Source organism: Petromyzon marinus, unplaced genomic scaffold (assembly GCF_048934315.1).
Source record: "Petromyzon marinus isolate PM22_M1 ecotype Great Lakes invasive population unplaced genomic scaffold, UKy_Petmar_22M1.pri1.0 PM_Scaffold_370, whole genome shotgun sequence".
NCBI lineage: Eukaryota > Metazoa > Chordata > Hyperoartia > Petromyzontiformes > Petromyzontidae > Petromyzon > Petromyzon marinus.
The window spans coordinates 64,421-89,085 of NW_027423358.1; the positions used below are offsets into that span (position 1 = coordinate 64,421).

Here is a 24,665-nt window from a genome sequence, read left to right on the forward strand (position 1 = left end):
ATGCACCTGTCCCCCCTTCCCCCACAATGCACCAGCTTCCTGTGGAGGCGACGTCTTCTCATTGTCTCCGCTGCGTCGGGCGAGGATGAGGCGTACGAGCTGCAGCTGCTGGCCCTGCAGGGCCAGGCCTGCAGCCTGGGTAAAGGCAAAGCTCCCCCGTGTAGCCTCTCGCAGGCCGGAGGGGCCAAGGGCTGTTAGCGAGCGAGCAGCTCAGGGCAAGTGCTGTTAGCGAGCAGCACCTAGAGGCAAGTGTTGTTAGCGAGCAGCTCAGGGCAAGTGTTCTTAGCTAGTGAGCACCTAGAGGCAAGTGTTGTTAGCGAGCACCTCAGGGCAAGTATTGTTAGTGAGCACCTAGAGGCAAGTGTTGTTAGCGAGCACCATCTCATGGCAAGTGTTGTTAGCGAGTAGCACCTCAGGGCAAGTGTTGTTAGTGAGCAGCACCTAGAGGCAAGTGTTATTAGCGAGCACCATCTCATGGCAAGTGTTGTTAGCGAGTAGCACCTCAGGGCAAGTGTTGTTAGCGAGCAGCACCTAGAGGCAAGTGTTGTTAGTGAGTGAGCAGCACCTCAGGGCAAGTGTTGTTAGTGAGCTCAAGGCAAGTGTTGTTAGCGAGCACCTCAGGGCAAGTGTTGTTAGCGAGCACCTCAGGGCAAGTGCTGTTAGCGAGCTCAAGGCAAGTGTTGTTAGCGAGCACCTCAAGGCCAGTGTTGTTAGCGAGTATCTCAGGGCAAGTGTTGTTAGCGAGTGAGCAGCACCTCAGGGCAAGTGTTGTTAGCGAGTGAGTACCTAGAGGCAAGTGCTGTTAGCGAGTAGCAGCACCTAGAGGCAAGTGTTCTTAGTGAGCAACACCTAGATGCAAGTGTTGTTAGCGAGCACCTAGAGGCAAGTGTTGTTAGTGAGCAGCAGCACCTAGAGGCAAGTGTTGTTAGCGAGCACCATGTCAGGGCAAGTGTTGTTAGCGAGTGAGCACCTCAGGGCAAGTGTTGTTAGCGAGCAGCAGCTAGAGGCAAGTGTTCTTAGCTAGTGAGCACCTAGAGGCAAGTGTTGTTAGCGAGCACCTCAGGGCAAGTGCTGTTAGAGAGCAGCTCAGGGCAAGTGTTGTTAGCTAGTGAGCACCTAGAGGCAAGTGTTGTTAGCGAGTAGCAGCACCTAGAGGCAAGTATTGTTAGCGAGCAGCACCTAGAGACAAGTGTTGTTAGCGAGCAGCACCTAGAGGCAAGTGTTGTTAGTGAGCAGCACCTAGAGGCAAGTGTTGTTAGCGAGCAGCACCTAGAGGCAAGTGTTGTTAGTGAGCAGCAGCTAGAGGCAAGTGTTGTTAGCGAGTAGCACCTAGAGGCAAGTGTTGTTAGCGAGCAGCACCTAGAGGCAAGTGTTGTTAGTGAGCAGCACCACCTAGAGGCAAGTGTTGTTAGTGAGCAGCACCACCTAGAGGCAAGTGTTGTTAGCGAGCAGCACCTAGAGGCAAGTGTTGTTAGTGAGCACCACCTAGAGGCAAGTGTTGTTAGTGAGCACCTAGAGGCAAGTGTTGTTAGCGAGCAGCACCTAGAGGCAAGTGTTGTTAGTGAGCACCACCTAGAGGCAAGTGTTGTTAGCGAGCACCATCTCAGGGCAAGTGTTGTTAGTGAGCAGCAGCTAGATGCAAGTGTTGTAAGTGAGCAGCACCTAGAGGCAAGTGTTGTTAGTGAGTGAGCACCTAGAGGCAAGTGTTGTTAGTGAGTGAGCACCTAGAGGCAAGTGTTGTTAGTGAGCAGCACCTAGAGGCAAGTGTTGTTAGTGAGCAGCAGCTAGAGGCAAGTGTTGTTAGTGAGCACCACCTAGAGGCAAGTGTTGTTAGTGAGCAGCACCTAGAGGCAAGTGTTGTTAGTGAACAGCACCTAGAGGCAAATGTTGTTAGCGAGCAGCACCACCTAGCGGCAAGTGTTGTTAGCGAGCACCTAGAGGCAAGTGTTGTAAGCGAGCAGCACCTAGAGGCAAGTGTTGTTAGTGAGCAGCACGTAGAGGCAAGTGTTGTTAGCGAGCTGCAGCAGCTAGAGGCAAGTGTTGTTAGTGAGCACCACCTAGAGGCAAGTGTTGTTAGCGAGCAGCACCTAGAGGAAAGTGTTGTTAGCGAGCAGCACCTAGAGGCAAGTGTTGTTAGCGAGCAGCACCTAGAGGCAAGTGTTGTTAGCGAGCAGCACCTAGAGGCAAGTGTTGTTAGCGAGTGAACAGGACCTAGAGGCAAGTGTTGTTAGCGAGCAGCACCTAGAGGCAAGTGTTGTTAGCGAGCAGCAGCACCTAGAGGCAAGTGTTGTTAGTGAGCATCACCTAGAGGCAAGTGTTGTTAGTGAGCAGCACCTAGAGGCAAGTGTTGTTAGCGAGCAGCACCTAGAGGCAAGTGTTGTTAGCGAGTGAACAGGACCTAGAGGCAAGTGTTGTTAGTGAGCATCACCTAGAGGCAAGTGTTGTTAGCGAGCATCACCTAGAGGCAAGTTTTGTTAGCGAGCACCTAGAGGCAAGTGTTGTTAGTGAGTGAGCACCTAGAGGCAAGTGTTGTTAGTGAGCACCACCTAGAGGCAAGTGTTGTTAGCGAGCAGCACCTAGAGGCAAGTGTTGTTAGTGAGCACCACCTAGAGGCAAGTGTTGTTAGTGAGCAGCACCTAGAGGCAAGTGTTGTTAGCGAGCAGCACCTAGAGGCAAGTGTTGTTAGCGAGCAGCACCTAGAGGCAAGTGTTGTTAGTGAGCACCACCTAGAGGCAAGTGTTGTTAGCGAGCAGCACCTAGAGGCAAGTGTTGTTAGTGAGCAGCACCTAGAGGCAAGTGTTGTTAGTGAGCAGCAGCTAGAGGCAAGTGTTGTTAGCGAGCAGCAGCTAGAGGCAAGTGTTGTTAGCGAGTAGCACCTAGAGGCAAGTGTTGTTAGTAAGTGAGCACCGAGAGGCAAGTGTTGTTAGTGAGCAGCACCTAGAGGCAAGTGTTGTTAGCGAGCAGCAGCTAGAGGCAGGTGTTGTTAGCGAGCAGCACCTAGAGGCAAGTGTTGTTAGTAAGTGAGCACCGAGAGGCAAGTGTTGTTAGTGAGCAGCACCTAGAGGCAAGTGTTGTTAGCGAGCAGCACCTAGAGGCAAGTGTTGTTAGTGAGCACCTAGAGGCAAGTGTTGTTAGTGAGCAGCACCTAGAGGCAAGTGTTGTTAGTGAGCAGCACCTAGAGGCAAGTGTTGTTAGCGAGCACCACCTAGAGGCAAGTGTTGTTAGTGAGCACCACCTAGAGGCAAGTGTTGTTAGTGAGCACCACCTAGAGGCAAGTGTTGTTAGTGAGCACCACCTAGAGGCAAGTGTTGTTAGCGAGCAGCAGCTAGAGGCAAGTGTTGTTAGTGAGCACCTCAGGGCAAGTGTTCTTAGTGAGCACCACCACCTAGAGGCAAGTGTTGTTAGCGAGCACCACCTAGAGGCAAGTGTTGTTAGCGAGCACCACCTAGAGGCAAGTGTTGTTAGCGAGCACCACCTAGAGGCAAGTGTTGTTAGCGAGCAGCACCTAGAGCCAAGTGTTGTTAGTGAGCACCACCCAGAGGCAAGTGTTGTTAGCGAGCACCACCTAGAGGCAAGTGTTGTTAGTGAGTACCTAGAGGCAAGTGTTGTTAGCGAGCAGCACCTAGAGGCAAGTGTTGTTAGTGAGCATCACCTAGAGGCAAGTGTTGTTAGTGAGCACCACCTAGAGGCAAGTGTTGTTAGTGAGCAGCACCTAGAGGCAAGTGTTGTTAGTGAGCATCACCTAGAGGCAAGTGTTGTTAGCGAGCACCACCTAGAGGCAAGTGTTGTTAGTGAGCAGCACCTAGAGGCAAGTGTTGTTAGCGAGCAGCTAGAGGCAAGTGTTGTTAGTGAGCAGCAGCTAGAGGCAAGTGTTGTTAGCGAGTAGCACCTAGAGGCAAGTGTTGTTAGCGAGTGAGCAGGACCTCAGGGCAAGTGTTGTTAGCGAGCAGCTAGAGGCAAGTGTTGTTAGTGAGCAGCACCTACAGGCAAGTGTTGTTAGCGAGTGAGCACCTAGAGGCAAGTGTTGTTAGTGAGCAGCACCTCAGGGCAAGTGTTGTTAGCGAGCAGCACCTAGAGGCAAGTGTTGTTAGCGAGTCAGCACCTAGAGGCAAGTGTTGTTAGCGAGCACCTCAAGGCAAGTGGTGTTAGCGAGTCAGCACCTAGAGGCAAGTGTTGTTAGTGAGCAGCAGCTAGAGGCAAGTGTTGTTAGCGAGCAGCAGCACCTAGAGGCAAGTGTTGTTAGCGAGCAGCACCTAGAGGCAAGTGTTGTTAGTGAGCAGCACCTAGAGGCAAGTGTTATTAGCGAGCAGCACCTAGAGGCAAGTGTTGTTAGCGAGCAGCACCTAAAGGCAAGTGTTGTTAGTGAGCACCTAGAGGCAAGTGTTGTTAGCGAGCACCTAGAGGCAAGTGTTGTTAGCGAGCAGCACCTAGAGGCAAGTGTTGTTAGCGAGCAGCATCACCTAGAGGCAAGTGTTGTTAGTGAGCACCACCTAGAGGCAAGTGTTGTTAGTGAGTAGCAGCACCTACAGGCAAGTGTTGTTAGTGAGCAGCACCTAGAGGCAAGTGTTGTTAGCGAGCAGCAGCACCTAGAGGCAAGTGTTGTTAGTGAGTAGCAGCACCTAGAGGCAAGTGTTGTTAGTGAGCAGCACCTAGAGGCAAGTGTTGTTAGTGAGCAGCACCTAGAGGCAAGTGTTGTTAGCGAGCAGCAGCTAGAGGCAAGTGTTGTTAGCGAGTAGCACCTAGAGGCAAGTGTTGTTAGTGAGCAGCACAGGACCTAGAGGCAAGTGTTGTTAGTGAGCATCACCTAGAGGCAAGTGTTGTTAGCGAGCACCTAGAGGCAAGTGTTGTTAGTGAGCAGCACCTAGAGGCAAATGTTGTTAGCGAGCACCTAGAGGCAAGTGTTGTTAGTGAGCAGCACCTAGAGGCAAGTGTTGTTAGTGAGCAGCACCTAGAGGCAAGTGTTGTTAGTGAGCAGCACCTAGAGGCAAGTGTTGTTAGCGAGCAGCACCTAGAGGCAAGTGTTGTTAGCGAGCATCACCTAGAATCAAGTTTTGTTAGCGAGCACCTAGAGGCAAGTGTTGTTAGTGAGCACCACCTAGAGGCAAGTGTTGTTAGTGAGCACCACCTAGAGGCAAGTGTTGTTAGTGAGCACCACCTAGAGGCAAGTGTTGTTAGCGAGCAGCACCAGAGGCAAGTGTTGTTAGCGAGTAGCAGCACCTAGAGGCAAGTGTTGTTAGCGAGCAGCAGCTAGAGGCAAGTGTTGTTAGTGAGTAGCAGTACCTAGAGGCAAGTGTTGTTAGTGAGTAGCAGTACCTAGAGGCAAGTGTTGTTAGTGAGCAGCACCTATAGGCAAGTGTTGTTAGTGAGCACCACCTAGAGGCAAGTGTTGTTAGTGAGCACCTCAGGGCAAGTGTTGTTAGTGAGCAGCACCTAGAGCCAAGTGTTGTTAGTGAGCATCACCTAGAGGCAAGTGTTGTTAGTGAGGAGCAGCAGCTAGAGGCAAGTGTTGTTAGCGAGCAGCACCTAGAGGCAAGTGTTGTTAGCGAGCACCTAGAGGCAAGTGTTGTTAGCGAGCACCTAGAGGCAAGTGTTGTTAGTGAGTAGCAGCACCTAGAGGCAAGTGTTGTTAGTGAGCAGCAGCACCTATAGGCAAGTGTTGTTATTGAGCACCTAGAGGCAAATGTTGTTAGTGAGCAGCTAGAGGCAAGTGTTGTTAGTGAGTAGCAGCACCTAGAGGCAAGTGTTGTTAGCGAGCAGCAGCAGCTAGAGGCAAGTGTTTGTAGCGAGCAGCACCTAGAGGCAAGTGTTGTTAGCGAGCAGCACCTAGAGGCAAGTGTTGTTAGCGAGCACCTCAGGGCAAGTGTTGTTAGCGAGCAGCACCTCAGGGCAAGTGTTGTTAGCGAGCAGCACCTCAGGGCAAGTGTTGTTAGTGAGCAGCATCTCAGGGCAAGTGTTGTTAGCAAGCAGCATCTCAGGGCAAGTGTTGTTAGTGAGCAGCTCAGGGCAAGTGTTGTTAGTGAGTAGCAGTACCTAGAGGCAAGTGTTGTAGTGAGCAGCAGCTAGAGGCAAGTGTTGTTAGTGAGCATCACCTAGAGGCAAGTGTTGTTAGCGAGCAGCAGCACCTAGAGGCAAGTGTTGTTAGCGAGCACCATCTCAGGGCAAGTGCTGTTAGCGAGCAGCACCTAGAGGCAAGTGTTGTTAGCGAGCAGCTCAGGGCAAGTGTTCTTAGCTAGTGAGCACCTAGAGGCAAGTGTTGTTAGCGAGCACCTCAGGGCAACTATTGTTAGTGAGCACCTAGAGGCAAGTGTTGTTATCGAGCAGCACCTAGAGGCAAGTGTTGTTAGTGAGCAGCACCTAGAGGCAAGTGTTGTTAGCGAACACCACCTAGAGGCAAGTGTTGTTAGCGAGCACCTCAGGGCAAGTGTTGTTAGCGAGCAGCACCTCAGGGCAAGTGTTGTTAGTGAGCAGCAGCTAGAGGCAAGTGTTGTTAGCGAGCAGCAGCTAGAGGCAGGTGTTGTTAGCGAGCAGCACCTAGAGGCAAGTGTTGTTAGCGAACACCACCTAGAGGCAAGTGTTGTTAGCGAGCACCTCAGGGCAAGTGTTGTTAGCGAGTAGCACCTCAGGGCAAGAGTTGTTAGTGAGCAGCACCTAGAGGCAAGTGTTGTTAGTGAGCATCACCTAGAGGCAAGTGTTGTTAGTGAGCAGCAGCTAGAGGCAAGTGTTGTTAGCGAGCAGCACCTAGAGGCAAGTGTTGTTAGTGAGCAGAACCTAGAGGCAAGTGTTGTTAGTGAGCAGCACCACCTAGAGGCAAGTGTTGTTAGCGAGCAGCACCTAGAGGCAAGTGTTGTTAGCGAACACCACCTAGAGGCAAGTGTTGTTAGCGAGCACCTCAGGGCAAGTGTTGTTAGCGAGCAGCACCTCAGGGCAAGTGTTGTTAGTGAGCAGCAGCTAGAGGCAAGTGTTGTTAGCGAGCAGCAGCTAGAGGCAGGTGTTGTTAGCGAGCAGCACCTAGAGGCAAGTGTTGTTAGCGAGCAACACCTAGAGGCAAGTGTTGTTAGTGAGTAGCAGCACCTAGAGGCAAGTGTTGTTAGTGAGTGAGCACCTAGAGGCAAGTGTTGTTAGCGAGCAGTACCTAGAGGCAAGTGTTGTTAGCGAGCAGCACCTCAGGGCAAGTGTTGTTAGCGAGCAGCACCTCAGGGCAAGTGTTGTTAGTGAGCAGCACCTAGAGGCAAGTGTTGTTAGTAAGTGAGCACCTAGAGGCAAGTGTTGTTAGTGAGCAGCACCGAGAGGCAAGTGTTGTTGGTGAGCAGCACCTAGAGGCAAGTGTTGTTAGCGAGCAGCACCTAGAGGCAAGTGTTGTTAGCGAGTAGCACCTAGAGGCAAGTGTTGTTAGCGAGCAGCACCTAGAGGCAAGTGTTGTTAGCGAGCAGCACCTAGAGGCAAGTGTTGTTAGTGAGCACCACCTAGAGGCAAGTGTTGTTAGCGAGCAGCAGCAGCTAGAGGCAAGTGTTGTTAGCGAGCAGCACCTAGAGGCAAGTGTTGTTAGCGAGCAGCACCTAGAGGCAAGTGTTGTTAGCGAGTGAACAGGACCTAGAGGCAAGTGTTGTTAGTGAGCATCACCTAGAGGCAAGTGTTGTTAGCGAGCATCACCTAGAGGCAATTTTTGTTAGCGAGCACCTAGAGGCAAGTGTTGTTAGTGAGCACCACCTAGAGGCAAGTGTTGTTAGCGAGCAGCACCAGAGGCAAGTGTTGTTAGCGAGTAGCAGCACCTAGAGGCAAGTGTTGTTAGCGAGCACCAGCTAGAGGCAAGTGTTGTTAGTGAGTAGCAGTACCTAGAGGCAAGTGTTGTTAGTGAGCATCACCTAGAGGCAAGTGTTGTTAGTGAGCAGCACCTAGAGGCAAGTGTTGTTAGCGAGCTGCACCTAGAGGCAAGTGTTATTAGTGAGCAGCACCTAGAGGCAAGTGTTGTTAGTGAGCAGCACCTATAGGCAAGTGTTGTTAGTGAGCACCACCTAGAGGCAAGTGTTGTTAGTGAGCACCTCAGGGCAAGTGTTGTTAGTGAGCACCTCAGGGCAAGTGTTGTTAGCGAGCATCACCTAGAGGCAATTTTTGTTAGCGAGCACCTAGAGGCAAGTGTTGTTAGCGAGTAGCACCACCTAGAGGCAAGTGTTGTTAGTGAGCATCACCTAGAGGCAAGTGTTGTTAGTGAGCAGCAGCAGCTAGAGGCAACTGTTGTTAGCGAGCAGCACCTAGAGGCAAGTGTTGTTAGCGAGCACCTAGAGGCAAGTGTTGTTAGTGAGTAGCAGCACCTAGAGGCAAGTGTTGTTAGCGAGCAGCACCTAGAGGCAAGTGTTGTTAGCGAGCAGCACCTAGAGGCAAGTGTTGATAGCGAGCACCTCAGGGCAAGTGTTGTTAGCGAGCACCACCTATAGGCAAGTGTTGTTAGCGAGCAGCACCTAGAGGCAAGTGTTGTTAGCGAGCAGCACCTAGAGGCAAGTGCTGTTAGCGAGTACCTCAGGGCAAGTGTTGTTAGCGAGCAGCACCACCTAGAGGTAAGTGTTGTTAGCGAGCAGCACCTAGAGGCAAGTGTTGTTAGCGAGCAGCACCTAGAGGCAAGTGTTGTTAGCGAGCATCACCTAGAGGCAAGTGTTGTTAGTGAGCACCTAGAGGCAAGTGTTGTTAGCGAGTGAACAGGACCTAGAGGCAAGTGTTGTTAGCGAGCAGCAGCACCTAGAGGCAAGTGTTGTTAGTGAGCAGCACCTCAAGGCAAGTGTTGTTAGCGAGCAGCACCTAGAGGCAAGTGTTGATAGCGAGCACCTCAGGGCAAGTGTTGTTAGCGAGCACCACCTAGAGGCAAGTGTTGTTAGCGAGCAGCACCTAGAGGCAAGTGTTGTTAGTGAGCACCACCTAGAGGCAAGTGTTGTTAGTGAGCACCACCTAGAGGCAAGTGTTGTTAGTGAGTAGCACCTAGAGGCAAGTGTTGTTAGCGAGCAGCACCTAGAGGCAAGTGTTGTTAGCGAGCAGCACCTAGAGGCAAGTGCTGTTAGCGAGTACCTCAGGGCAAGTGTTGTTAGCGAGCAGCACCACCTAGAGGCAAGTGTTGTTAGCGAGCAGCACCTAGAGGCAAGTGTTGTTAGCGAGTAGCACCTAGAGGCAAGTGTTGTTAGTGAGCAGCACCTAGAGGCAAGTGTTGTTAGCGAGCAGTACCTAGAGGCAAGTGCTGTTAGCGAGTAGCACCTAGAGGCAAGTGTTGTTAGTGAGCAGCACCTCAGGGCAAGTGTTGTTAGCGAGCAGCACCTAGAGGCAAGTGTTGTTAGCGAGCAGCACCTAGAGGCAAGTGTTGTTAGCGAGCAGCAGCTAGAGGCAAGAGTTGTTAGCGAGCAGCAGCAGCTAGAGGCAAGTGTTGTTAGCGAGCAGCACCTAGAGGCAAGTGTTGTTAGCGAGCAGCACCTAGAGGCAAGTGTTGTTAGTGAGCAGCAGCTAGAGGCAAGAGTTGTTAGCGAGCAGCAGCAGCTAGAGGCAAGTGTTGTTAGTGAGCATCACCTAGAGGCAAGTGTTGTTAGTGAGCATCACCTAGAGGCAAGTGTTGTTAGCGAGTGAGCAGGACCTCAGGGCAAGTGTTGTTAGCGAGCAGCACCTAGAGGCAAGTGTTGTTAGTGAGCATCACCTAGAGGCAAGTGTTGTTAGTGAGCATCACCTAGAGGCAAGTGTTGTTAGCGAGCAGCACCTAGAGGCAAGTGTTGTTAGCGAGTAGCACCTAGAGGCAAGTGTTGTTAGTGAGCAGCACCTAGAGGCAAGTGTTGTTAGCGAGCAGTACCTAGAGGCAAGTGCTGTTAGCGAGTAGCACCTAGAGGCAAGTGTTGTTAGTGAGCATCACCTAGAGGCAAGTGTTGTTAGTGAGCATCACCTAGAGGCAAGTGTTGTTAGCGAGCACCACCTAGAGGCAAGTGTTGTTAGCGAGCACCACCTAGAGGCAAGTGTTGTTAGCGAGCAGCACCTAGAGGCAAGTGTTGTTAGCGAGCACCACCTAGAGGCAAGTGTTGTTAGTGAGCAGCACCTAGAGGCAAGTGTTGTTAGCGAGCACCACCTAGAGGCAAGTGTTGTTAGCGAGCACCACCTAGAGGCAAGTGTTGTTAGTGAGCAGCACCTAGAGGCAAGTGTTGTTAGCGAGCACCACCTAGAGGCAAGTGTTGTTAGCGAGCACCACCTAGAGGCAAGTGTTGTTAGCGAGCAGCAGCTAGCGGCAAGTGTTGTTAGTGAGCATCACCTAGAGGCAAGTGTTGTTAGCGAGCAGCAGCTAGAGGCAAGTGTTGTTAGTGAGCATTAGCTAGAGGCAAGTGTTGTTAGTGAGCATCACCTAGAGGCAAGTGTTGTTAGTGAGCATCACCTAGAGGCACGTGTTGTTAGTGAGCATTAGCTAGAGGCAAGTGTTGTTAGTGAGCAGCACCTAGAGGCAAGTGTTGTTAGCGAGTGAGCAGCATCTATGGGCAAGTGTTGTTAGCGAGCAGTACCTAGAGGCAAGTGTTGTTAGCGAGCAGCACCTAGAGGCAAGTGTTGTTAGTGAGCAGCACCTAGAGGCAAGTGTTGTTAGCGAGCAGCACCTAGAGGCAAGTGTTGTTAGTGAGCAGCACCTAGAGGCAAGTGTTGTTAGTGAGTAGCAGCACCTAGAGGCAAGTGTTGTTAGCGAGCAGCACCTAGAGGCAAGTGTTGTTAGCGAGCACCTAGAGGCAAGTGTTGTTAGTGAGCACCTAGAGGCAAGTGTTGTTAGTGAGCAGCACCTAGAGGCAAGTGTTGTTAGCGAGCAGCACCTAGAGGCAAGTGTTGTTAGCGAGCAGCACCTCAGGGCAAGTGTTGTTAGTGAGCAGCACCTAGAGGCAAGTGTTGTTAGTGAGCAGCAGCTAGAGGCAAGTGTTGTTAGCGAGCAGCACCTAGAGGCAAGTGTTGTTAGTGAGCATCACCTAGAGGCAAGTGTTGTTAGTGAGCACCTAGAGGCAAGTGTTGTTAGTGAGCACCACCTAGAGGCAAGTGTTGTTAGTGAGCATCACCTAGAGGCAAGTGTTGTTAGCGAGCAGCACCTAGAGGCAAGTGTTGTTAGTGAGCAGCACCTAGAGGCAAGTGTTGTTAGTGAGCACCTAGCGGCAAGTGTTGTTAGCGAGCAGCACCTAGAGGCAAGTGTTGTTAGCGAGCAGCACCTAGAGGCAAGTGTTGTTAGCGAGCAGCACCTAGAGGCAAGTGTTGTTAGTGAGCAGCACCTAGAGGCAAGTGTTGTTAGTGAGCAGCACCTAGAGGCAAGTGTTGTTAGCGAGCAGCAGCACCTAGAGGCAAGTGTTGTTAGTGAGCAGCACCTAGAGGCAAGTGTTGTTAGTGAGCAGCACCTAGAGGCAAGTGTTGTTAGCGAGCAGCAGCACCTAGAGGCAAGTGTTGTTAGCGAGCACCACCTAGAGGCAAGTGTTGTTAGTGAGCACCACCTAGAGGCAAGTGTTGTTAGTGAGCAGCACCTAGAGGCAAGTGTTGTTAGTGAGCACCTAGCGGCAAGTGTTGTTAGCGAGCAGCACCTAGAGGCAAGTGTTGTTAGCGAGCAGCACCTAGAGGCAAGTGTTGTTAGCGAGCAGCACCTAGAGGCAAGTGTTGTTAGTGAGCAGCACCTAGAGGCAAGTGTTGTTAGTGAGCAGTACCTAGAGGCAAGTGTTGTTAGCGAGCACCACCTAGAGGCAAGTGTTGTTAGTGAGCAGCACCTAGAGGCAAGTGTTGTTAGCGAGCAGCACCTAGAGGCAAGTGTTGTTAGCGAGCCAGCGACTTTGTAACCCCCCGGGTGACGATGTTTGCCCATCATGGCACCAGTTGAGGCTGAGTCGACCTAGGGGAGGCCCAGGACCCGGTGCGGATAATCGCCGTCACTGTGTGAGGTGGTGGTGGTGGTGGTGGCCATGAGCGGGAATTGAACCCGTGTCACCGGGGTTCGTAGCGCTAACCGCTTCACCACCGCTCCCCACACCCAGACACACACAGACACACACACACACACAGACACACACACACAGACACACACAGACACACACACACACAGACACACACACAGACACACACACACAGACACATGCAGACACACACACACACAGACACACAGACACACACACACACACACAGACACAGACACACACAGACACACACACACACAGACACAGACACACACAGACACAGACACACAGACACACACACACACAGACACAGACACACACAGACACACACACAGACACATACAGACGCATACACACACACATACACACACACAGACACACACACACACAGACACACACACACACAGACACACACAGACACACACACACACACAGACACACACACACAGACACACACAGACACACACACACACAGACACACACACAGACACACACACACAGACACATGCAGACACACACACACACAGACACACAGACACACACACACACACACAGACACAGACACACACAGACACACACACACACAGACACAGACACACACAGACACAGACACACAGACACACACACACACAGACACAGACACACACAGACACACACACACACAGACACACACACACACAGACACACACAGACACACACACACAGACACACACACACACAGACACACACACAGACACACACAGACACACATACAGACACATACACACACACATACACACACACAGACACACAGACACACACACACAGACACACAGACACACACACAGACACACAGACACAGACACACAGACACACATCCATAAACACATTTGCAACATCCACACACTCACGTGCAAATTCGTGAATGAGTTAGTGAATGAGTGAGTGAATGAGTGAGTGAATGAGTTAGTGAATGAGTGAGTGAATGAGTTAGTGAATGAGTTAGTGAATGAGTGAGAGTGAATGAGTGAGTTAATGAGTTAGTGAATGAGTGAGTGAATGGGTTAGTGGATGAGTGAATGATTGAATGAGTGTGTGAATGAGTGTGTGAATGAGTGCGTGAATGAGTTAGTGAATGAGTGAGTGAATGAGTGAGTGAGTGAGTTAGTGAATGATTGAATGAGTGTGTGAATGAGTGTGTGAATGAGTGCGTGAATGAGTGCGTGAATGAGTTAGTGAATGATTGAATGAGTGAGTGAATGAGTGAGTGAATGATTGAATGAGTGTGTGAATGAGTGAGTGAATGAGTTAGTGAATGAGTGTGTGAATGAGTGTGTGAATGAGTTAGTGAACGAGTGAGTGAATGAGTGAGTGAATGAGTGAGTGAATGAGTGAATGAATGTGTGAATGAATGAATGAGTGAATGAATGAGTGAGTGAATGAATGAGTGTGTGAATGAGTGCATGAATGAACGAGTGAATGAGTGAATGAATGAGTGAGTGAATGAATGAGTGTGTGAATGAGTGAATGAGTGAACGAGTGAGTGAATGAATGAGTGTGTGAATGAATGAGTGAATGAATGAGTGAGTGAATGAGTGAATGAATGAGTGAATGAACGAGTGAATGAATTAGTGTGTGAATGAGTGAATGAATGAGTGAGTGAATGAGTGAATGAATGAGTGAATGATCTGTGCAGGCAGGAGACTCATCGTGGTGCTCAAGCTGCTGGGACTGGGGGAGCAGGCGAGTGAATGAGTGAGTGAATGAATGAATGAATGAGTGAATGAGTGAATGAATGAGTGAATGAACGAGTGAATGAATTAGTGTGTGAATTAGTGTGTGAATGAATGAATGAGTGAGTGAATGAGTGAATGAATGAGTGAATGAACGAGTGAATGAATGAGTGAATGAATGATCTGTGCAGGCAGGAGACTCATCGTGGTGCTCAAGCTGCTGGGACTGGGGGAGCAGGCGAGTGAATGAATGAGTGAATGAATGAACGAATGAACGAGTGAATGAATGAGTGAATGAGTGAATGATCTGTGCAGGCAGGAGACTCATCGTGGTGCTCAAGCTGCTTGGACTGGGTGAACAGGCGAGTGAATGAGTGAGTGAATGAATGAGTGAATGAATGAGTGAATGAGTGAGTGAATGAATGAGTGAATGAATGAGTGAATGATCTGTGCAGGCAGGAGACTCATCGTGGTGCTCAAGCTGCTTGGACTGGGGGAGCAGGCGGGAGGCATCATGGAGGAACACGGTCTCAGTGGTGAGTGTCGTGGTGGTGAGGAGTGGTGAGGAGTGTGGTGAGGAGTGGTGAGGAGTGTGGTGGTGAGGAGTGGTCAGGAGTGTGGTGGTGAGGAGTGTGGTGGTGAGGAGTGGTGAGGAGTGTGGTGGTGAGGAGTGTGGTGGTGAGGAGTGGTGAGGAGTGGTGAGGAGTGTGGTGAGGAGTGTGGTGGTGAGGAGTGGTGAGTGTGGTGGTGAGTGTGGAGTGGTGAGGAGTGGTGGTGAGTGTGGTGGTGAGTGTCGTGGTGAGTGTGGTGGTGAGTGTGGTGGTGAGGAGTGGTGAGTGTGGTGGTGAGGAGTGGTGAGTGTGGTGGTGAGTGTGGTGTGGAGTGGTGAGTGTGGTGTGGTGAGTGTTGTGGTGAGTGTGGTGAGGAGTGGTGAGTGTGGTGGTGAGCAGTGTGGTGAGGAGTGGTGGTGAGGAGTGGTGAGTGTGGTGGTGAGGAGTGGTGAGTGTGGTGATTGTGGTGGTGAGTGTGGCGGTGAGTGTGGTGGTGAGGAGTGTGGTGAGGAGTGGTGAGTGTGGTGAGTATTGAGTGTGGTTAGGAGTGGTGAGTGTAGTGGTGAGTGTGGTGGTGAGGAGTGTGGTAGTGAGGAGTGTGGTGAGGAGTGGTGAGTGTGGTGAGGAGTGGTGAGTGTGGTGGTGAGTGTGGTGGTGAGTGTGGTGAGGAGTGATGAGTGTGGTGGTGAGGAGTGTGGTGGTGAGGAGTGTGGTGAGGAGTGGTGAGTGTGGTGAGGAGTGGTGAGTGTGGTGGTGAGTGTGGTGGTGAGTGTGGTGAGGAGTGGTGAGTGTGGTGGTGAGGAGTGTGGTGGTGAGGAGTGGTGAGTGTGGTGGTGAGGAGTGGTGAGTGTGGTTATTGTGGTGGTGAGTGTGGTGAGGAGTGGTGAGTGTGGTGGTGAGGAGTGGTGAGTGTGGTGATTGTGGTGGTGAGTGTGGTGAGGAGTGTGGTGGTGAGAGTGGTGGTGAGAGTGGTGGTGAGGAGTGTGGTGGTGAGTGGTGATTGTGGTAGTGAGTGTGGTGGTGGTGTGGTGATGTTGGCGGTGATGGTGACGGTGTGGTGATGGTGATGGTGACGGTGATGGTGTGGTGATGGTGACGGTGATGGTGTGGTGATGGTGATGGTGTGGTGATGGTGTGGTGATGGTGACGCTGATGGTGACGGTGATGGTGTGGTAATGGTGTGGTGATGGTGACGCTGATGGTGATGGTAACGCTGATGGTGATGGTGACGGTGTGTCCAGGTAACGTGAGCGTGGAGACGGAGGCGATGTCTGCTCACCTGGTGAGCGAGGTGAGTGGGCTGGGCCGATCTACCCCCCCCTTCCCCCACCAGGTAGTAAACACAAAGACAAAGCTCCCCCAGGTAGCCCCCACAGAGCGCTGTAGGGGCAAGTGGCTGTCAGCGGCGAGCACACTCACACACACACACTCACTCACACACACACACTCACTCACACACTCACTCACCCACACACCCACCCAGCCACACACTCACTCACACACTCACACACACACTCACTCACACACTCACTCACCCACACACCCACCCAGCCACACACTCACTCACACACTCACACACACACTCACTCACACACTCACTCACCCACACACCCACACACCCACTCACTCACACACCCACACACCCACACACCCACTCAGCCGCACACTCACTCACACACTCACCCACACACTCACTCACAAACTCACCCACTCACCCACACACCCACCCACACACCCACACATCCACACACCCACACACCCACACACCCACTCAGCCACACACTCACTCACACACTCACCCACACACTCACTCACAAACTCACCCACTCACCCACACACCCACCCACACACCCACACACCCACTCACTCACACACCCACACACCCACTTACTCACCCACTCACCACACACACTCACCCACCCACTCACACACTCACCCACTCACTCACACACCCACACACTCACACACACACACTCATACACTCACACACCCACATACCCACACACTCACCCACACACACACCCACACACTCACCCACACACCCACACACCCACACACTCACCCACAAACCCACATACTCACCCACACACCCACACACTCACCCACACACTCACCCACACACCCACGAACCCACTCACTCACCCACTCACCCACCGACTCACCCAACCACCCACCCACACACCCACTCACCCACCCACTCACACACCCACCCACACACCCACTCACACACCCACCCACCCACACACCCACCCACCCACACACCCACTCACCCACACACCCACCAACACACCCACACACCCACCCACTCACACACCGACCCACCCACACACCCAATCACCCACACACCCACCAACACACCCACTCACCCACCCACTTACCCACCCACTCACCCACACACCCACCCACCCACACACCCACCCATCCACCCACCCACCCACTCACTCACTCACCCACCCACCCACCCACCAACCCACCCACCCACCCACTCACCCACCCAAACACCCACCCACCCACTCACCTACTCACCCACCCACTCACCCACCCACACACCCACCCACTCACCCACCCACCCACCCACTCACCCACCCACTCACCCACACACCCACCCACTCACCCACCCACCCACACACCCACTCACACACCCACCCACCCACCCACTCACTCACCCACCCACCCACACACCCACTCACCCACACACCCACCAACACACCCACACACCCACCCACTCACACACCGACCCACCCACACACCCAATCACCCACACACCCACCAACACACCCACTCACCCACCCACTTACCCACCCACTCACCCACACACCCACCCACACAACCACCCACTTACACACCCACCCACCCACTCACTCACCCACCCACCCACCCACCAACCCACCCACCCACTCACCCACCCACCCACCCACTCACCAACCCACCCACCCACTCACCCACCCAAACACCCACCCACCCACTCACCTACTCACCCACCCACTCACCCACCCACACACCCACCCACCCACCCACTCACCCACCCAAACACCCACCCACCCACTCACCTACTCACCCACCCACCCACCCACCAACCCACTCACCCACCCACTCACCGAGCAATGCCGAGGGCGGTGCCGTTCACGCCCGGTACACAAAGGGGGCGTGTCCGGCCCCGCCCCTCCCCACGGTGACGCGCCGAGCGTCACCTTGCGGGGGCGTTTCCGGCCACGCCCCCCCCAAGGTGACGCGCCGACCGTTGGACGGCAACTCCCTTAGGAGCTGATCCTTGCCCAGTCCCCTGACCGGTCAGCTGTGGCCCCCATCCTCGCTGGCACTAGCAAACCGGTTTTGCTGAAGACATTTTTCGTTCACGGACCGAGGTGGGGGGATGTGGTGGGGGTGTGAGGTTCATCATTGGGCCTTCCACCCCACTCCCACCCCCCCCCGTTTCAATTAAGCTCTCCAACTAACTAGAACGTTTTGTTTGTGTACCCATTGTGGCTACTGGGGGTGGGGGAGTTAGTCAGCTCGTGGGCTCAACATAAAACCGCGGCCACGTGCCAGAAGCCCTGGTTTCTTAACACTGCATCGGTGGCTTTCTGTTTTGGCGATTTCAAAAGCCTCTTTTTTATTTTTTTTATTTAAAGCTTTCGTGACTGCAGTAATCCATGTTCTTAGCTCTTTCGGTAAAGTCACCACATTGAAGGGAAACAATAAAATAATAAAATATATATAAAACAATAAAAATCATCACGACGTTTCGACCATAACACAAACGGTCGTCATCAGGTGTGTCGGTTTGCATAAATGTATTTATTTTTAAACGGTGTATTTATTTATTTATAATTTTAAAAAAACGTCCGCGCCATGCGCAGCGATTTGGCAGTTTATTTAGAAGGACGAGTCCATCTATGTTCTGAAAAGAGGAGGGGGGAGACGAAAAATTAATGTATGCTGTCTGAAAGCCACCGTAAGCGTGAACAATCAATTAAGACCTGAAATGGTTTATCAAATCTTTCCAATGATTGCTAAGCCCAGAATCCATCTTCTCGGTTGAAATTGTCTCTCTGCTTGTATATGGTGGATAGCCTCATGAACGAATCTCTCATGGTAGCCAAATGGCTTACAAATAACCTCTGTCTTGGAAAAGTCAATGTCATGTGAGCCTACTGAATTATAACAATGATCTGCCAGAGACAGAGAGAGACAGAGAGAGAGACAGAGAGAGAGACAGAGAGAGAGAGACACAGAGAGAGACACACAGAGAGACACAGAGAGACAGAGAGACACAGAGAGAGACACACAGAGAGACACAGAGAGAGACAGAGAGACACAGAGAGACAGAGACACACAGAGAGACACAGAAACACACAGATACAGAGACACAGAGAGACACAGAGAGAGACACACAGAGAGAAACACAGAGAGAGACAGAGAGAGAGAGAGACGGAGAGAGATAGAGAGACAGAGAGAGAGACGGAGAGAGAGACAGAGAGAGAGACACAGAGAGGGACACACAGAGAGACACAGAGAGACAGGGAGACACAGAGAGAGACACACAGAGAGACACAGAGAGAGACAGAGAGACACAGAGAGACAGAGACACACAGAGAGACACAGAAACACACAGATACAGAGACAGAGAGACACAGAGAGAGACACACAGAGAGAAACACAGAGAGAGACAGAGAGAGAGAGAGACGGAGAGAGAGACAGAGAGAGAGACACACACAGAGACACACAGAGACACACAAAGAGACAGACACACACAGAGAGACACAGAGACACACAGAGAGATCCACACACAGAGACACAGAGACACACAGAGACACACAGAGAGGCACAGAGACACACACACAGATCCACATGGAGACACAGAGAGACACAGAGACACACACAGAGACACAGAGACACACACAGAGACACAGAGACACACACTGAGATCCACACGGAGACACACAGAGAGACACAGAGAGAGACACAGAGAGACACACAGAGAGACACAGAGACACACAGAGAGACACAGAGACACAGACACACACATAGAGATCCACACGGAGACAAACAGAGACACAGAGAGAGAGACACAGAAACACACAGAGAGACACAGAGACACACAGAGAGATCCACATGGAGACACACAGAGAGACACAGAGACACAGAGAGAGACACAGAGAGAGACACACACAGAGAGACGGAGAGAGAGACACAGAGACACAGAGACACACAGAGAGACAGAGACACACAGAGACACAGAGACACACAAAGAGACAGACACACACACAGAGACACAGAGACACACAGAGAGGCACAGAGACACACAGAGAGATCCACACGGAGACACACAGAGAGACACAGAGACACAGAGAGACACACAGAGAGAGACACACACACAGAGACGGAGAGAGAAACACAGAGACACAGAGACACACAGAGAGACAGAGACACACAGAGACACAGAGACACACAAAGAGACAGACACACACACACAGAGACACAGAGACACACAGAGAGGCACAGAGACACACAGAGAGATCCACACGGAGACACACAGAGAGACACAGAGACACAGAGAGACACACAGAGAGAGACACACACACAGAGACGGAGAGAGAAACACAGAGACACAGAGACACACAGAGAGACAGAGACACACAGAGACACAGAGACACACAAAGAGACAGACACACACACACAGAGACACAGAGACACACAGAGAGGCACAGAGACACACAGAGAGATCCACACGGAGACACACAGAGAGACACAGAGACACAGAGAGAGACACAGAGAGACAGAGACACACAGAGAGACACAGAAACACACAGATACAGAGACACAGAGACACACAGAGAGATCCACACGGAGACACACAGAAACACGGAGAGAGAGACACAGAGACACACACAGAGACACACACACACACAGATCCACACGGAGACAATGTCTCTGTGTGGACTATCGCCACCCCCCTCACCCCACCCTCACCCCCCCTCACCCCCCACACCCCCACCCCACCCCCAGCTGCGCAGCTACTTCCGCCTCACACCGGAGTTGTATGGCGCCGTGCTGGTGGAGAGGGACGGCGTGGCCCTGGCCTGGTTCCCAGCGCCGGTCGTGGCTGTCGCTCTGTTCTACGAGCTGCTGGATGGGGGGCACGGCGGGGGGGGGCTGCCCCCTTGCCCCGAGCACGACCACAACTACGGCCACTACGGCCACTACCCACCCTACTAGCCAGCTACCCAGTTAGCTCCTCACACTGCCAGCCAGCTACCCAGTTAGCTCCTCACACTACTAGCCAGCTACTCACACTACTAGCCAGCTACCCACTTAGCTCCTCACACTGCCAGCCAGCTACCCAGTTAGCTCCTCACACTACTAGCCAGCTACTCACACTACTAGCCAGCTACTCACACTACTAGCCAGCTACCCAGCTAGCTCCTCACCCTACTAGCCAGCTACTCACACTACTAGCCAGCTACCCACCCTACTAGCCAGCTACCCAGTTAGCTCCTCACACTGCCAGCCAGCTACCCAGTTAGCTCCTCACACTGCCAGCCAGCTACCCAGTTAGCTCCTCACCCTGCTAGCCAGCTACCCAGTTAGCTCCTCACACTACTAGCCAGCTGCCCAGTTAGCTCCTCACACTGCCAGCCAGCTACCCAGTTAGCTCCTCACACTGCCAGCCAGCTACCCAGTTAGCTCCTCACACTACGAGCCAGCTACTCACACTACCAGCCAGCTACCCAGTTAGCTCCTCACACTGCTAGCCAGCTACCCAGTTAGCTCCTCACACTGCTAGCCAGCTACCCAGTTAGCTCCTCACACTACTAGCCAGCTAACCAGTTAGCTCCTCACCCTACCAGCCAGCTACCCAGTTAGCTACTCACACTACTAGCCAGCTACCCAGTTAGCTCCTCACACTGCTAGCCAGCTACCCAGTTAGCTCCTCACACTACGAGCCAGCTACTCACACTACTAGCCAGCTACCCAGCTAGCTCCTCACACTGCTAGCCAGCTACCCAGTTAGCTCCTCACACTACTAGCCAGCTACTCACGCTACTAGCCAGCTACCCAGTTAGCTCCTCACCCTACTAGCCAGCTACTCACACTACTAGCCAGCTACCCACCCTACTAGCCAGCTACCCAGTTAGCTCCTCACACTGCTAGCCAGCTACCCAGTTAGCTCCTCACACTGCCAGCCAGCTACCCAGTTAGCTCCTCACACTACTAGCCAGCTACTCACACTACTAGCCAGCTACCCACTTAGCTCCTCACACTGCTAGCCAGCTACCCAGTTAGCTCCTCACACTACTAGCCAGCTACTCACACTACTAGCCAGCTACCCAGTTAGCTCTTCACACTACTAGCCAGCTACCCAGTTAGCTCCTCACACTACTAGCCAGCTACCCAGTTAGCTCCTCACCCTACTAGCCAGCTACTCAGTTAGCTCCTCACACTACTAGCCAGCTACCCAGTTAGCTCCTCACACTTCCAGCCAGCTACCCAGTTATCTCCTCACACTACTAGCCAGCTACCCAGCTAGCTCCTCACCCTACTAGCCCCTACCCAGTTATCTCCTCACTCTACTAGCCAGCGACCCAGTTATCTCGTCACACTACTAGCCAGCTACCCAGCTAGTTCCTCACCCTACTAGCCCCTACCCAGTTATCTCCTCACTCTACTAGCCAGCTACCCAGTTAGCTCCTCACCCTACTAGCCAGCTACTCACACTACTAGCCAGCTGCCCAGTTAGCTCCTCACATTACTAGCCAGCTACCCAGTTAGCTCTTCACACTACCAGCCAGCTACCCAGTTAGCTCCTCACACTACCAGCCAGCTACCCAGTTAGCTCCTCACACTACTAGCCAGCTACCCAGTTAGCTCCTCACACTACTAGCCAGCTACCCAGTTAGCTCCTCACACTACTAGCCAGCTACCCAGTTAGCTCCTCAAACTACTAGCCAGCTACTCACGCTACTAGCCAGCTACCCAGTTAGCTCCTCACACTACCAGCCAGCTACCCAGTTAGCTCCTCACCCTACTAGCCAGCTACCCAGTTAGCTCCTCACCCTACTAGCCAGCTACCCAGTTAGCTCCTCACACTACTAGCAAGCTACTCACACTACTAGCCAGCTACCCAGCTAGCTCCTCACCCTACTAGCCAGCTACCCAGTTAGCTCTTCACACTACCAGCCAGCTACCCAGTTAGCTCCTCACCCTACTAGCCAGCTACTCACACTACTAGCCAGCTACCCAGTTAGCTCCTCACACTACTAGCCAGCTACTCACACTACCAGCCAGCTACCCAGTTAGCTCCTCACCCTACTAGCCAGCTACCCAGTTAGCTCTTCACACTACTAGCCAGCTACCCAGTTAGCTCCTCACACTACTAGCTAGCTACCCAGTTAGCTCCTCACACTACTAGCCAGCTACCCAGTTAGCTCCTCACTCTACCAGCCAGCTACCCAGTTAGCTCCTCACACTACTAGCCAGCTACTCACACTACTAGCCAGCTACCCAGTTAGCTCCTCACACTACTAGCCAGCTACCCAGTTAGCTCCTCACCCTACTAGCCAGCTACCCAGCTAGCTGCTCACCCTACTAGCCAGCTACTCACACTACTAGCCAGCTACCCAGCTAGCTACTCACTCTACTAGCCAGCTACCCAGTTAGCTCCTCACTCTACTAACCAGCTACCCAGCTAGCTCCTCCCACTACTAGCCAGCTACCCAGTTAGCTCCTCACACTACTAACCAGCTACCCAGTTAGCTCCTCACACTACTAACCAGCTACCCAGTTAGCTCCTCACCCTACTAGCCAGCTACCCAGTTAGCTCCTCACCCTACTAGCCAGCTACCCAGTTAGCTCCTCACCCTACTAGCCAGCTACCCAGTTAGCTCCTCACCCTACTAGCCAGCTACCCAGTTAGCTCCTCACACTACTAGCCAGCTACCCAGCTAGCTCCTCACCCTACTAGCCAGCTACCCAGCTAGCTCCTCACCCTACTAGCCAGCTACCCAGCTAGCTCCTCACACTACTAGCCAGCTACCCAGTTAGCTCCTCACTCTACTAGCCAGCTACCCAGTTAGCTCCTCACACTACTAGCCATCTACCCAGCTAGCTCCTCACCCTACTAGCCAGCTACTCACACTACTAGCCCGCTACCCAGTTAGCTCCTCACCCTACTATCCAGCTACCCAGTTAGCTCCTCACCCTACGAGTTTGGTTTGGTGCCTGCATTAACATTAATTATGATAATGATGCGATGTGTTGCCCGCATTAACATTAGTTACGATAATCCGCGCAAATAGTTTCCTGATGTCAACATTACGTATTCCGAATGTAATCTGTTTTTTTCCGATAGTCATACTTATTGTGATAACGAGCGGCCAGGTACTTCTTAAAATGTTTTATGGCAATAAATTATGTTAAACGGTGCGTGGTTTAACTTCATATTCTTGGTTGATTCGGTAAAGTCACCACGTGGAATTTTATTGTTTTATAGTTTTTTATTATTATTATTTCATTGTTTCCCTTCTACTAGGGGGCACCCCCAGTGGCAGCTGTCCCTGTGTGTGTCTGTAGCCTAGGGGGTACCCCCAGTGACAGCTGTCTCTGTGTGTGAGTCTGTAGCCTAGGGGACACCCCCAGTGACAGCTGTCTCTGTGTGAGTCTGTAGCCTAGGGGACACCCCCAGTGACAGCTGTCTCTGTGTGTGAGTCTGTAGCCTAGGGGACACCCCCAGTGACAGCTGTCTCTGTGTGTGTCTGTAGCATAGTGGGCACCCCCAGTGACAGCTGTCTCTGTGTGTGTCTGTAGCCTAGGGGGCACCCCCAGTGACAGCTGTCTCTGTGTGGGGCTGTAGCCTAGGGGACACCCCCAGTGACAGCTGTCTCTGTGTGAGTCTGTAGCCTAGGGGACACCCCCAGTGACAGCTGTCCCTGTGTGTGAGTGTCTGTAGCCTAGGGGGCACCCCCAGTGGCAGCTGTCTCTGTGTGTGAGTGTCTGTAGCCTAGGGGACACCCCCAGTGACAGCTGTCTCTGTGTGGGTCTGTAGCCTAGGGGATACCCCCAGTGACAGCTGTCTCTGTGTGTGTCTGTAGCCTAGGGGGCACCCCCAGTGACAGCTGTCTCTGTGTGTGTCTGTAGCCTAGGGGGCACCCCCAGTGACAGCTGTCTCTGTGTGTGTCTGTAGCCTAGGGGGCACCCCCAGTGACAGCTGTCTCTGTGTGTGTCTGTAGCCTAGGGGACACCCCCAGTGACAGCTGTCTCTGTGTGAGTCTGTAGCCTAGGGGACACCCCCAGTGACAGCTGTCTCTGTGCGAGTCTGTAGCCTAGGGGACACCCCCAGTGACAGCTGTCTCTGTGTGTGTCTGTAGCCTAGGGGACACCCCCAGTGACAGCTGTCCCTGTGTGGGTCTGTAGCCTAGGGGACACCCCCAGTGACAGCTGTCTCTGTGTGTGTCTGTAGCCTAGGGGACACCCCCAGTGACAGC

General features: G+C 52.5%; 1 protein-coding gene across 1 annotated transcript; it reads left to right on the forward strand.

Annotated features, from left to right (window-relative positions):
* Window positions 1-23,661, forward strand: LOC142923263 (coiled-coil domain-containing protein 80-like). The gene is made up of 4 exons (XM_076064292.1): window positions 1-139; window positions 14,086-14,166; window positions 15,423-15,472; window positions 20,191-23,661. Exons 1-4 carry the CDS (start codon window positions 1-3, stop codon window positions 20,398-20,400), a joined length of 480 nt encoding a protein of 159 aa, XP_075920407.1. The 3' UTR covers window positions 20,401-23,661.
* The last annotated feature ends 1,004 nt before the right edge of the window (window positions 23,662-24,665 follow it).

Bases quoted from the DNA above. Each gene is read 5' to 3' on its own strand.
- LOC142923263 (XM_076064292.1), top strand. From the start codon at position 1: ATGCACCTGTCCCCCCTTCCCCCACAATGCACCAGCTTCCTGTGGAGG. The intron at 140-14,085 runs GTAAAGGCAAAG...TGATCTGTGCAG, and splicing joins GGGCCAGGCCTGCAGCCTGG to GCAGGAGACTCATCGTGGTG. The intron at 15,473-20,190 runs GTGAGTGGGCTG...CCCCACCCCCAG, and splicing joins CTGCTCACCTGGTGAGCGAG to CTGCGCAGCTACTTCCGCCT.